Here is a 15,249-nt window from a genome sequence, read left to right on the forward strand (position 1 = left end):
TGAAAGAAACTTAATTGTTTATAAAGGTAGAATTTTGTGACTCAGTGCTAAAAAATATTAAAATGCTGCAAACTGAAGTCATTTACATATGAAAACATTTGGTTAGTCTTTACTTTACATCTAAAAAAAAAGTAAGTATAAAAGTGAGCATTACCTTTTAGCTAGCCAGAGCACTAATGAGCACAGAGCCTATTATACATTCATATCCCATCCATAAGAGTTTACTGCAAGAATGTCTAGTCTGTTAGCAAGGAGTGGACAGACAAGCTGCTTGACACTGGACACTTTGTCTCCTATGCTGTCATGGCCCAAGCAACTTATGCTCCACTCCAACCCCCTTCAGTGGAGCCACTAACACTTTGTATTGTCTGTGGAAAAGACTGCATTCTTTGTATAGTTTTTTACATGCTGCTACCAGTCACCTATCAATATGTGCCAGATCAGGTCATACATAACTAAACTATACTATTTATTTGCATGTACATTAATATGAGTTTTGATTTTACTTTAAGAAGTGTTTAAGGTCTTGTATTATGATAAATGTTAGGCTTGGGGCTCATAAAAATAGGGTCACAAATAAGTTTGACTAGGGTTGTTTTTTTCACTGATACATTTTATGAAAATTATATGAAATACCTTTTTTTTATTATTTAAAAATCTGAATAAGGCATAGGATCTTTAAACATCACTAACAAGACGTAAATTTGAATCATGTCCATTATACAGTGTAATGTAACTCTAGTTTGAGGTGTAATATGAATTTCTCACCATATGGATTTTTTTTCCGGCAAACATAAAAGGGTTGCATCAGTCACATTTTTTATTCAGGTAATAGAACTTTTATTGGTTTGCAAATAAGTGTTGTAACTTTAACTTTGAAAAGCTCAAGACCAAAACTGTTTAGGTAGGTGCCAAAGGAAATGATAATGTGCAGTAATTGTATATTTTTTAATTTTGTTTTTAAAAATGGTGCTACAATTTGTAACTGAAAACAAATGTTTTATTACCTCTCGTTTCATTTAATGTGCTTTGTATAGGTTTGTTTTCAATGTATACTGTATTCAGTGCTGATACTAAGTAATGCCATTCTTGCACATGAGCCAGCATTTTGATCAAGTTCTAATTGTGTGTGTGTGTGTATATATGTGTATATATGTGTATATATATATATATATATATATATAACACACACACACACACACACACACACTATACATATAAATATATAAGTATGTCAGAACTAAATGTGAAACAAATAAAAATCTATTCTGCATGTGCCCTGGTGCTCATTGTAGATCTCCGATAGTTTGCATCTTATTCTAGTTTTAGTTTTAAGACTAAAGTATTTTGTTAGTTTTAGTTAATGAAAATGTCACTCTAATTTAGCCAACTGAATTCTTAACAGTTTTAGTCAACCAGATTTTTTTTTTTTTTTTTATGGGACATACAGATGTTATTGGATGTAAAGTTTTTTATGGTTTGGTTTTGAGGCTCTGAAGAAAGCATTTTTATTTGACCACTGTAAACCTTGTTGTTTATTTTCTGAACCATAGGGCTGCTGTAGCTGTTTTGAAAGAGCACCGCAGTGAGGTTGATGTGGAAACTCAACCTCACAAAATCAAATCCGAGCAACAAACGAGGCAATTCAGGAGGTTACGAACTTAAGCGATACAATTGATCTGAGATCTTGAGATTTAAGAAAGAATGCAAACAACTGAAAGACAAGATGGATATGTTAAAAAGCCAGAGAGATGGTTTGTGAAAGGAGTTTGAGATCTTGAAATCTAAATTATCTTAAAGAGAAGACTGGAAACAGTACCACCTTGAGTTAGTAACTGATAATCATCATCATTTTGATGATGCCAAACATACTTGACAAAATATCAAGCATGACCCAGAAATTGGGTGCAGATAAGATTTTATAAAAGAAAAGAGAAGTGATGGCGATGCTGGAAGGTGTCTAAAAAAGAGGTTAACAAAACGTCTTTGAAAAATAAAATAATATCAGGCTGACAAGATAACAGTTTGAATACAAGCAAAGACACCTGCAGTTAATCGATCTTCAACGTGCTAATGCTATTATTCTGCAGGATATTGGAGATATGCAGAACCAAATTATAAACCTGAAAGCCTTATCCGATTGTTGGAACCACATTGACAAGGACGTAGCAACGACTGATGCTAAAAATTAGAAATTGACCGAGAAACAATAGAAACTTCTTCACAAACTGGTGAAGATTGCCGAGATTGAGAGATTGTGGAAATTACGGATGACTCAAATAACTTGAAGATGGAGAATACTAACTTGGGTCATGAAATCCACGCATTGAATCTGAAGATTAAAGATGCTAGCTGGGTAAAAGTTCATTTGAAAGCTCTAAAAAGTTGCTAATGGAAAGAAATGTCTGTAACGAGGGAGGTTTCGAGCCTAGTGAAGGTTAAAAATGAGCAGTCTGAGGGAACGATACACAGATGACAGAGAAGACATTTCAAGTTGAGAACTTCAATTTGCATAGAGAACTTCAGAAACCACATCAGGATATTGAAGAGGCTATCTTGATAAAAGTCAATTTGAAGATTACAAAAGAGCTAGCGATCTAAAAGTTCATTCAAATACACAAACAAATGAGAAAAAGAAGCTGATGCAAAGAAATGACCTTGTAACGAGGGAGGTTTCGAGATTAATTAAGGTTAAACATGTGCAGGAACCCTTAATGGTTGAAGGTAAAAATTTAAATTTGCAAGAAGATAATGAAGAATTACAAAATGAACACGCAGAGGAAGTTGCAGCAAAGAAGAGGTGATGATTTCAGATAATGCAATGAGAGCTAGTTTGCAAGAAGAGTTTGAAAGTTTTGAATCAAAACTGCCTCAAGATGGAGAGTGGGAACAGCGCCCTTTTGAGTTAGAAACTGAGAAAAATCGCACCTTAGAAGATATCGAATGTTTACACAAAAACATCGGGGATGACTCAGAAATTGTCTGACAAAAAAGATGTGTGGACTTAGAGATGACGGACAGTGTCTTAAATGAGCAGTTGAATGACAATGAAAAAGTTACACCCAAATAGTTCAGGAGATACAGCGTCTGAAGAACGTTAATTACAAAATCCAGCAAGACACTGACAAACAGCAGAGCAAAATTCCAAGCAGCATGATATCTGATACTCATAAAGCTGAACTGATAAGGAATTAGGGATAAAGAAAACTTAAAACAAGGAATTGTTTAAGAAACAAGATCACATTTGCCACAAATTGCTCAAGCTTAGAGAGTCTGAGGGAGTGATACATAGATTTACATATTACATAAAAGGGAGAACTTCAGCTTGCATAGAAGACTTCATAAACTACATCAGTATATCAAAGCCTAGCTCGCTAAAAGTCAATTTGAAGATGATAAAAAAGTACAAAAATTGGCCTATGCAAAGAAATGACAACTTAAAGAAGGAGATATTAAGATTGGGGAATGTTAAGAAAAAACAGGAGATATTATTGGTCAAATATCAAAGTTGGGAATACGAAAATGTTGTTTGTAGTTCCAGTTGTACAAGTGCTGACGATTTTGGTTGACGTCTTAAAGGAAACCAGGACCAAACCAAGACTAAACCAAAATTACACCAGAACTACCTTACTAAATAACATTTCATCTGTGCCTAGAAGTGGGGCTATGTAAGCATTTTAACATACAATTAAAAACAGAAGTATACATACACTATATAAAAAGACACATGCACTTTTTTCCCACTGTCTGACTAAACCTTTCCTGTTTGAGGTCAGTTAGGATTACCAAAATATATATATATATCTTGACTGTGACTGACTGACTTTACGTCGGTACGCAACTCCTTTATCTATGACGTCAGCGCGTCACTTCTTCCGCTGCCGGTGACTGATCGTGAAGTGCCAACAAGAGCAGACGCAAAAAAGCAGAAGTTACAAAGGCACCGACAGCGTCTAGTGGCATTTTGTACAATACTATAAAATCCTATAAAATAAGACACCGAGGAAAACCGCAAATCGCGTGATCTATCACATTCAGGTAAGTTTAAAAGCTGTAACCTAGTTCTGTACCGGCATGGCAAGTGGCGGTAGCTAGCTCGGTCATGTTAGCTGCTCGTTTCAGCACACTTAAAAGTAGTGTATCGTTAATAACTACGTCGATCATGAATAAAACAGGGGCTCTAGATGGGCATCTTGACTAAAAGTATCGTTTGAACCGAATAAACCCCTATTTATCTTAATTTAACGTGGTTTTAAAAGTTTGAGGCTACAGAAGCTAATGTGCTAACTTGAGCTAGCGAAGGCTAGTGTTTGGAGTTCAGGGCGGGGAGAGCACACATTCCCCGTGAGACTAACGGATTACAAAGAGGACTGCGGGAGTGACTCATTTGGGATTTCGACCATATATGAATGAAATATGATCTGTTTGAAGACGTTTTAAAAGGCCTAAATAGTGATTGTGTCGGGCCTTATGGTTTATTGTTGTGGGTGCGTGTTTTGCAATAAAATCAGGAATTGACAAGACAAAACCGTACTTCCTTAAACAGATATGTTTTTATGCGAATACGTGTTATTTTAAGGTAGTTTCTAAGTCTTAATTTGCTTATAACAATAAATGATTGTTAATAGATTAGGATTTTGTCCTGACTACTATACCAGTGGTGGAAAAAGTACTGAAAATGAGCTCTGTAGTAAAAGTAATGTACTCAAGTTACAAGTACTTATGCTGCCAAATGTGTACTAAGTAAAAAGTACACATGAAAATCCATCCATTCTATCCAGCTAGTTACTTAACACATTTAGGACAATTAGGACTTGGGTTTATTAAAAATATCCTATAGAATTACTCAAAAATACTCTTGCAGTAACCTAATTATTTTGTAATGGTATTTCTTACTTTTCCCCCCTGCTACTCTTAACTGCTCTGCTTAACAATAACTCTCTGATTCAACTAGAATGTGATTGTGTCATACACTTAGATAGGGGCAAGACTATGTTTCCCTGTGGGACTGTTAAGTGTGACATCACAGCTTGTTTGGCTCCTGAAGGATAATGGCCATGTGAGGGGATTGAAACGTTTGGTTTTTTTCAAGTACAATTTCAAGTTTTTTGTTTGAGAGAAGGACTCAGACTGAATATGCAGGATTTGTGTGTTAAACATATGTGACTGATTGGATCTGTAAAATCCCTAATTTGCTACACAAATTTCCATATACACTATTAATTGTAGCTGTCCTCCATCTCCACTAAATATTATTGGTCTTGTGATGTCATTTGAAGTCCAGCAATATGCCCCACTGTCACCATATTTCCACAACCATGTATGAAGATCAACGAAAGAAATGACTACTTGTTTAGCACAAATCAGCTCACCTGCTGTAGTACCAGCTAAGTCGATCCCTTATGGTCAGATTGAGACTCACATTAAAGTCTAATTTAAGTAACAGAGATTCAGACATGGCAGTGCAAGACATAACACTGTTGAGTTGCAAAGTATCCATAATGCTCGTACATTAATACACCTTCCTTAGCTTTTATAATTTCAACCATTGACAAACCAAGTTCTATCATGACTTCCAATGAATCAGTAATGGACTTCAAAGCTTCTTTTTTATTGTCCAAACTAGACTATAACAAAGACTCTTTTATCTACAGGGTTAGAGTTAGGGTTCAATCATGAGGTTGTTTCCAGTTGTTACTCCCTTAAGGACAGACAGACAGACCCTGATTTCACCTCTGTTATGATGCAGTGACATATAAATGAGAAATTTATATTTATATTACAAGCTTTTATAGACCCTTTTTTAGATGGTAAGTCTTGACAGTGGATAGTCAGAAAATGCAATATTTGCTGAGTATCTTATTATCAAGAAGGATCTGGGTATTTTTGTTTATTTGACAAATCTAATACATAGCAACGTTTTTTTGTGTCTCCACTACATCCACAATTTTCCTTGCCAGACCAGCCCATCTGTTCTATATTTCGGGGTATTCTCTCAAATTCTCATATCATTCAAAACAAAGTGTATAACGTCATTTACCTGAGATAAATAAGAGTTTGGAGCTTTGATTGATGATTCTCTTCTGTTTCTCATTTTTAAATGTAAGCTGTCATCTTTGTTTAGATGCGAAAGTACCATTTGTTTCTCTGATTTGTTAATCTGCCTGTCAATCACACCCTCTGAAATCAGGGAGGCAGGATACAGTTGCAGACCCACTTGTCTTTGCAGAGATGTAATGCAGCGCGCTCCTTTGATTGATTTTCTGCTCAAGCAAAACTTAATGTATTTACTTTTAGTCAGGTGTCCATGTTAAACTGCTTTCTCCTTTGTATTTACAGGTGACCGAAAATGGCTGTGAATGTGTATGCCACCTCCGTGACGAGTGAGAACCTGAGCCGTCATGACATGCTGGAGTGGATCAACACGGCTCTGCAAATGAACTTAACCAAGATAGAACAGCTGTGCACAGGTAGGTACACTATTTTCTATGTAATATATCATTTTTATATTTTTGTAGCTTTCTACCATGTTATCACATTCCCTCATCAAAAGCATGCCTGAAGAGCTCAAAACTGAAACTTGTAAATCATGTCAATATGTTATTTTCATATGTTATTTTCATGGTGATCTAAATGTTAAGTGGTAGCAGTTAATACTCCTTCAATAGCTGCAATTGGCAAATCTCAAATGCTACTTTTTGAAGTGCCATGATTTCCTTCACAAATCACAAAATCTCCTGTTTTACTCTTGTACAAACTTGTATTCATCAGTTCATAGTTTAATCTTTTTATCAATTCTTCAAGAGGCTTTTATAATGTGAACTTTGAACAGAATCTTATTATTAAAACATAAAGTATATTATCAATGCTTTTCTGAAAAATGTGTAATTGAATCGTTTTCCCCAAGTCGTGAAGCCCTACTTCAGAGGGAGACTCTACTGAAGGGGCTAAAAAGGCAAGGGATGTGTGATTACATCTGTTTCAATATTGGTGATATTGGAGGCTTTCCCAGATATTTGCAATATGGAAAACTTGTAATTTGATGTTATAAGTCTATTTGTAGTTGGCCGAAAAATTATGTTTGAACTTTTATTTACACCAAACCTTCCAGCTGTTTTATTTATATATATATATATATATATATATATATATATATATATATATAGCGGACAGTGCATGTTGACCAACAGTAACTGTTTAACATGCCAGAATTAGCCAAGAGGCTAGTTTTCATCTGTTGTCCGTTGCCATGATGTACAGATGGCTCCTTGCAAATTTAAATAATTTACAGAGGACACATAGAATAAAATAAAAATAAATGTGCATTTACAGGTGTGGTAAAAAGGTAGAAAAGCATTAAGTCTTGAGCAGTGAATCATAGCAAAGACAAGCGAAGTGAATCATAGCGAAGACAAACGAAATAATTAAAACAGACAGGTTATTAAAAACAGCATGCAATTAATAACAGTAAAAGATTATGTTAAAAAAGCACAAGAAAATAAACAAAGGGCCAATAAAAAGATTTGTTGAAGCAGAATTACAGAGACGCACATGCAAAGGGACAAACACTAGATGGCAGCAGCAGGAGTTTGGTGTTGACAGGTCTGATTTGTTAAAAGCCAACGTTTAAATTGGGACTTAAAAGAGTTGTATGTGGAGCTCTCCCTGATAGTTGTAGGGATGCTGGTCCACCCTTTAGAAGCTCTAACAGAATAGGCTGATTGACCAAATGATGTCTTTCTGAATGGGATCAGACAGTCTCCTCTTGCGGCTCCTCTAGTGATGCGGGTTGAGCTTGATCTTAGGCTAACAAAGTCATTGAGTGGTGGAGGGGCGAGTCCATGTAGGATTTTATAAACAAAGCAGGCATCTGTGAATCTTATCAGATTCTCCCAACTTAAAATATTATATTTAGATAAAATGCTGCAGTGATGGATGTGGCTTCAGTTACTTCTGGAATAAATAACATAACATATGTATTAGTTTTGTCTTCATTTATTTCCTTTAACCAAAAATAACAGCTGATGCAAATTTCAGTCTCTGCACTGGTATCGGATGATATCGGATATTGGCAGATAGTTAATATCAGAACATATCAGAACTGAAAAAGCTGAAATGCTGCGTTCTAATTGATATAGGCAAATCTTGCTGCTATAGCTGATAAGCAATATGAATATTGGATATTGGTAATGGTATCAGCTCAAAAATGTAATTTGGGACCATCCCTAGAAAAGGATGTCTGTGGTATGTTCCGCTCTGCTTGGCAAAATGAACTAAGCTTATGAGAAATGCTGCATGGCTGTGTGATATTCATTGTGATCTATACAAAACCAATGATGCGATTTGGGTGAACAGGACGGGGAATGTGCCATAATTTTGCAATCCATAAGAAATGTGCTACATGCCTGTAAATGACTTGGTTGAGGTTCAAATGCCACACAATATGGAGTGCCTGGACTGTAAAATTAAACACAAAAGTGCGGTAATAATGTTGTTTACTTATTTAAAAGATTACATTTCAATAATTTTTCATTTCAAATTTTGAACAACCATCCATTTCAATATTTTCAATTTCCACACTTCTAATCATGGTATATTTTATGTATTTTCAGACCTCTGCCAACTTGTCTTGTCCTCTAATCCTAGGTGCTGCCTATTGCCAATTCATGGACATGCTGTTCGATAACTGTCTGCCTTTGAAAAAAGTCAAATTTGCTGCCAAGCTGGAACATGAGTACATTCAGAACTTCAAGCTTTTGCAAGTTGCCTTTAAAAAGTCTGGCGTCGATAAGGTAAGCAGGGGGAGCACAGGGTAACATGATGATCTAAATTCCCTTCCCTTTAAGTCAACCGGCATTACCTTAGAAAAGCACATGGTATAAAAGTTATTGTAAAGTTGGAGCTAGCAAGTGCTAACATTACTTCTGTGGTGTGGTGCAATGTGTAGAAGCACAGCACTGTTTGTGGACAAATGCAAGTACTGCATTTTTTCACATCTAAAATGGATTCTCTTCACACCTCCATGTTTACTTCTAAATTCAGATCAAATTGAGCCGAGATGTAACATTTTCCTGTATATGTATACTGTAGTGTATTTCAGTATACTGTGTGTATGTGTGCGAGTGTGTGTGTGTGTATATTTATATATATATATATATATATATATAAGATTAAAAATGCCAGCATAATATCGGTATTGAACTAAAAAATCCATATTGGTGCAGCCCTGCATTTACAATTAAACTTGTTGTTAATACTTGTTACTTGTATATCCTGATGTGTAATTTTTGTAACTTTTTACTATGCGGCCATCAGTGTACTTAAATGATTCTGTCTTGTCTCTCGTGTGTCTTTGTCTCTCTTCCCTCAGAACATCCCGGTCGACAAACTGGTGAAGGGCAAGTTCCAGGACAACTTTGAGTTTGTGCAGTGGTTCAAGAAGTTCTTCGATGCCAACTATGACGGAGGTCACTATGATCCAGTGGCTGCGCGACAAGGCCAGGACCCCGTCTCCTCCACTACCCCTGCAGTAGCACAGAGCAAGCCCGTCAAAAAGGCCGTCAGTCAAGGTACGGCATTTTGCTTTTCTGTTTAATTGTTTGGGATTCTGGGATTTCACCATTTGGAAGGTTAATGTCGATTTCATGTCTTAGGTCCTCAGAGGCCACCTGTTGCCAAAGTAGCCCCCAAAATGGTATCCCCTGGTTCCAGAAAGACGGGGGCAGAAGCACAAGAACAGCAGGAATTACTGCTGCAGGTCAGTGCATGGATATTGGGAGATCAAAATTGTATTGCAAATCTACCGGTACATGCAATTAGAAAAATCGCCTTTTATGTATTTTTTTTTAATCATGCAGCCCAAGTCTATATCCCCAACAAAATACACTGTTTTCGTATAGAAAATATGTTGTTGTTTAGACTTCTACAAACATTCCGAATAGATTCTTGTATTTTATCTGTTCATTTCAGTCTCAAATGTTAATGCTTCTGAATTCATGAACAACTCGGCCAAGACGCAGCATCACACAGGGATCAAACATTTTACATTTATGCTTCTCAGATTATTCATGGGACAGTACTTCTAGTCAAGATTTAAGAGTCTAAAGAGACCAGCTCTCAAATACACAGCTCATTTTGCAGCTGAATCTAGACTGCTTACAGAAGCTGGAGAAGGAGGAAGTCATTGATAGACAGCTATATTACAGACTCTGTCCTGGCGATTCCATTCCTTGTATTTATGGCCTCCCAAAGATCCACAAAGAAGTACCCCTCAGACCCATTGTGTGTTGTGTTGATTCCATCACATACAATGTGGGGAAACGTCTGAAGACCATCCTGGCTCCTCTGGTGGGCAACACGGAGCACCATATTGAGAACACAGCAGAATTTGTTAGCAAAAATAAACCCTCTCCAATTTGATTCAGATGAGACCATGGTTTCATTTGATGTGACCTCTCATTTCACGTGTATCCCCACATCAGTAGCGGTGGAGGCAGCAAAGAGGAGGCTACTGCAGGATACTAAGCTAAAAGAGAGAACTAAACTGACACTGGACCAAATCTGCAAACTGCTGTATTAATACCACATATTTCCAGTTTAGAGGAAACTTCTACAGGCAAATCCACGGCTGTGCCATGGGCTCACTGGTCTCTCCTGTTATGGCTAATTTATACATGGAACAATTTGAACAGGAGGCTTCGGCCTCATTTCCAGGTGCTCCACTCACACATTGGTATCAATATGTGGACCAAAATCTAAATTCCAGATCTGAAGCCCTTTACTGCACATATTAATGCTGTGGATCCAAACATCACATTCACAGGGGAAAAGGCCAAGGAGAACAAACTGGCCTTCTTAGATTGTGCTTTAACAATAGGAGAGGACCTGTGTCTCCAGGAAACCCACACACACTGACCAATACCTGCTGCTTGATTCACACCAATCACTGTAGCACAAACTTGGAGTTATCCGTACTCTACAACACAGAGGGAAAAGTGGAGGAACAACATGTGGAGAAAGCCCTCTCTGCTTGTGGAGATCCAAAATGGTCCTTCAATAGATCTAAGAGCTAAAAAACAGGGCAACAGCGAATCTGAACCCAGAAGGAAAGGTGTCACCATTCCTTACACAGTGGGTATGTCTAAAAACTTGAGAGAATTGTCAGACAGTATGAGATTCCTGTCTTTTTCAAACCCACAAACACTTTAAGATAAAAACTAGTTCACCCAAAGGACAAAACCCCGAGCCATAAACAAAGTAATGTATTCTACTCCATTCAGTGTAGTGAAGAGTGTAGTGAGCATTACACTGGAGAAAGCTACTCCATATGAGTATGTACCAACACCGGCGTGAGAGTTCCTCTGGACCCCAGTCTGCTGTACATCACTATCTTCAAAGGAGTGGTTGGTGGCTTTGAGATGGAGAAGTTCAGATCTTAGCCAGAGAAAAGAAATGGTTTGAGAGGGGAGTTACAGAAGCAATGTTTGTTAGGAAAGACAATCCTTCCTTAAACAGAAATGGGGGCCTGAGACATAATCTTTCCCCCATCTACAACTCCATCCTCAAACCCAGAAAAATGAGAAAAATAGCAGGGTCGTTATGGGCTGAATAGGGTAGTTCCAGCTGAAACTGGAGACAATAGATGTTTACTGTTTCACTGTAGTTAGCCCGTCCTTTCAAATAGATATATATAAGGCAGTGGTCACCAGTAATCTGACCAGAACTGAAGAAGCGGCTTGGATGAGCAGCGAAACATCTTCACTCCTACAACAGTTTGTCCAGTTGAGAGATTTTAGCTTCGTCTTTTGCAATGGATCAGACCTGGACGACTCAGGGTTTACAAAGGTATAGCTGGAATTGTGTTCATGTGCAATATGACTGTAGGTATGGGTGAAGGACAGAGTAATGCTTTATTAACAAACATTTGCCAATGAATGAAACAAAACACAAGATGTTTAGCTGCTTATCTTCAGTTCTGGTTAAATTACTGGTGGACACTGCCTTATATCTATCTGAAGGGAGGGGATAACTACCCTGAAACTGTAAATGGCTATTGTCTCTACTTTCAGTCTTAATGGCCTCCATTCAACCTTTAATGGCCCTACTGGCTTACCCTATTGTTCTTTTTTGTTTGCTTCTTTGAAGCTCAAAATGCTGTTTATGCTGTTTCCACCTTGTGATGTCATGAAGCTGTAGTTTAAGTTAATTGCTGCTTTTACCTTTAGTTCACTAGAGATTGACAATTCCAGGGCTGAAATTACCCAAATGATTCTCGTGAAGATGTATTGCATTTAAAAACACAGTATTACCACATGACATCACAAGGGTGTTTTCTGTTTCAGAGAAGAATCTAAATATGCAGGATTTGTGTGTTAAACATACAACTCCAGGTCTGTTTGTGATATAACATATCAATACAAGGCTATTTTCTGATCCATGTTATAATATTTATTTTAGTGTAGTTTTTATTTCCTCACTACACATTTAAATGTCTGAGTATTGCTTATTGATATTTCAGGTGTTTCCATGCCTTCTCAAGGTAAAATTTGCTCTGGAAAGTAGCCTTGATTGCCATTGCCTTTTCTCTGTGTCCTCTTCGTTCAAATTTGCAGCATCAATGAGCTTCATTTCACTGGAGCCAAATGCTATCCCTTGGTCCAATTTATATAGTCTATGGATTTGACTCCCTGATTGTTTTTAGGTTCAAGAACTTAAAGCGACCGTCATAGACATGGAGAAGGAGAGAGACTTTTACTTTGACAAGCTCAGGAGGATTGAGATGCTGTGTCAGGAGCAAGGAGAGGACGACCCCACACTGAGGAAGATCATCGACATCCTCTATGCCACAGATGTAAGTTCAGGACTTAAGGCACTGACCAACTATAGACAACATTTCTCATTCATGGGCAAATCTATATTGTCTATAGTTCAACTGTAGAATTTCATCCTCCAGCTCAATTTCAAAATAAGGGCAGTTTATAATGCATCACTTTAACCCAACCTATTGCACTCATTTTATGTGTCATTTTGATTTAAATTGAGCATTGTCTTGTAAGTACTGTTTGACCTTCTCTGCAAGTGGCTTCAATCAGGCCAAAACATAGGACAGACTGCTATCTGCCAATGCCAGTAATTAAAAGTAATGCTGAATCTGTCCACCATAACTTGCAGCCGTGCTACTTGATTTTTTTTTTCCGTAAAGCCTAACATCAATAAAACACACATATAAAACAATAAAAAATAGAAATGCAGACAGTAGCACTATATCCATACTGGGGTGAGACAAAGTTTGGTCAAATAAATAGGTGCAAAAAGGGTACTGAACTGGATTTTCCCCTATTTGCATATTATAACCACATTAATGTTTATCTGATCCTCCCTTATGCAGGAGGGCTTTGTCATACCGGGAGCTGATGAGCAGGAAGAGCAAGAGGAGTTTTAATTCTGAACAACTTACTTCGGTATTCCTGTTTTTTACTCTCACCTCAAGATCTCTTCTCACATAAAGCCTGTCCTAACACAATTCAGAAATCCTCTCCTGACAAGTGGTCCTCAAAATGTCCTCCTGCCAGAGTCCATTCTTCTGCCTATTATTTGAAGTTGCATCCTTCATAACAATCATACAATACAAGTCTGTTTTTTTTCCCCATCGCAAACAGGGTGGGCGGGGTCTTTCTAGTTTTGAAGATGGACTCCAGTGTGATAATGTGTTTATCTCTCTGTATGTGTATGTATGAGTGGCTGGATTTGTCCCAAGAAAAAAAAAATGAATTCATAATTTCCCAACACAAGGTCATATGCTGCAACTGCTGACGTCGCATTCGCCATTTGCACTTAACGTTTCTTCGCTAATATTACAGCAATGAAATTTGGTTAGCATTTTTTTTTTTTTACTAGTAGTCAATTGGGTTTGCTTTTAATTATTTATGACTTGGCAACTGTTCAATCTCCATGTTTTGTTTCATCCAAATCCAAGTTGTGTTTATGCTTTTACACATTTCCTTATGGCAAAAGACCTTTAGGATGCATAAATAGTACCTCGGTATTTGATTTCTTCCTCTTGCCTGGTTTAAAGGTGTTCTAACTTTTCTGACAGAAGTAGGACCTGCGACCATTTTGCCTAGAATATTTCACAGTATGGCATTAATCTTGTCTAGGTGACGTTGGGACTGTGGAGAGGCAAGTTTGCTCATAGTAAGAATGCATGTTTTGCAAGATGGTGGTTTTAGCAATAAACCCCTGTTATTGAATAAATGCATGGTGAATTTGTTTAATGCCATACTGTGGAACATTCCAAAGAAATTACATCTCCATGGAGATGAACAGTTAACAGAAAAGTTACTTGTTGCAAGTTTGAATCACCACATAATAGTTCTAGTTTTGGCTGCATACATTCATGAGGCCTGATTTCTGTCAATTAATTGAAAAGAAATATATTGAGAAGCTTTTGCCTAAGGTGGGTGATCTTTTTAAGGCATTTGCACTGTCTACACCAGTGGTCCTTAATATGCGCTAATGGACATAGCTCTGTGGTACACTGTGATTTTTGCCTTGTTAAAACCTATTGATGTCAAAACTGATATCTCATTCTCAGCTGTATACTGCCTTTGAACTTTTTGAAAATTTCTATATTAAAATAAAAAATAACAAACTTTTAACAGTAAAATGTGTTCAGTGTCAAGTGTACACAGCTCTTCTGCAATGGCCTTATTCATAACCTGTCCTCTTTTTATTCTATATTCTTTCATATTTTGGGCAAATGTTTGTATTGTAACTTTAAAATGTGTTAAAATAAACAAGTATTTGGACTAGTGTTGATTTTGAATTTACACATTTGATATAAATTTGCAAGCAGCTTTAGTTGTCTTGAAATACGATTCTACACATTTTCAGTTAGTTATGACTTATTTACACCAATATTTAAACCCTTACATCACTTTAGAGTCGCATATATCTCCATTTCATAAAAATAACAGCTACATGCTCAAAACCGTCCAATCTTGTGCTTAACATTGTATCTAATATCCCTGTTAAAGGCGGACCCCCCTCTTTGCTGACTAGTGTCCTCGCGCTCTCCTCTTACTGTCCCCCTATCCCATTATATTAACGCTTCATAAAAAATTGAAAATTATGGTAAAACCTATTTATTAGAATGTATACAGTATCCACACAGTTCACTGTCATTAAGTGTGTATGAAAATGCAAAACTGATCCACCCCTCCCAGTTGTTACACAGAGGGTTAGACCGTT

At 37.1% G+C, this 15,249-nt stretch overlaps 1 protein-coding gene across 1 annotated transcript; it reads left to right on the plus strand.

Moving 5' to 3' along the window:
• Nucleotides 1–3,871: 3,871 nt before the first annotated feature.
• On the plus strand, nt 3,872–14,807 carry LOC117373600 (microtubule-associated protein RP/EB family member 1-like). The gene is made up of 7 exons (XM_033969662.2): nt 3,872–4,038; nt 6,340–6,470; nt 8,647–8,792; nt 9,371–9,569; nt 9,654–9,757; nt 12,701–12,850; nt 13,388–14,807. Exons 2-7 carry the CDS (start codon nt 6,350–6,352, stop codon nt 13,439–13,441), a joined length of 774 nt encoding a protein of 257 aa, XP_033825553.1. The 5' UTR covers nt 3,872–4,038; nt 6,340–6,349; the 3' UTR covers nt 13,442–14,807.
• Nucleotides 14,808–15,249: the final 442 nt, after the last annotated feature.

The sequence above is a fragment of the Periophthalmus magnuspinnatus genome, chromosome 7 (assembly GCF_009829125.3).
Source record: "Periophthalmus magnuspinnatus isolate fPerMag1 chromosome 7, fPerMag1.2.pri, whole genome shotgun sequence".
NCBI classification, from domain to species: Eukaryota; Metazoa; Chordata; class Actinopteri; order Gobiiformes; family Gobiidae; genus Periophthalmus; species Periophthalmus magnuspinnatus.

Excerpts from the sequence above, each read along its gene's own strand:
- LOC117373600 (XM_033969662.2), top strand. The coding sequence starts at position 6,350 with ATGGCTGTGAATGTGTATGCCACCTCCGTGACGAGTGAGAACCTGAGC. Across the intron at positions 6,471-8,646 it reads GATAGAACAGCTGTGCACAG|GTGCTGCCTATTGCCAATTC; the intron begins GTAGGTACACTA and ends CTCTAATCCTAG. Across the intron at positions 12,851-13,387 it reads ACATCCTCTATGCCACAGAT|GAGGGCTTTGTCATACCGGG; the intron begins GTAAGTTCAGGA and ends TCCCTTATGCAG.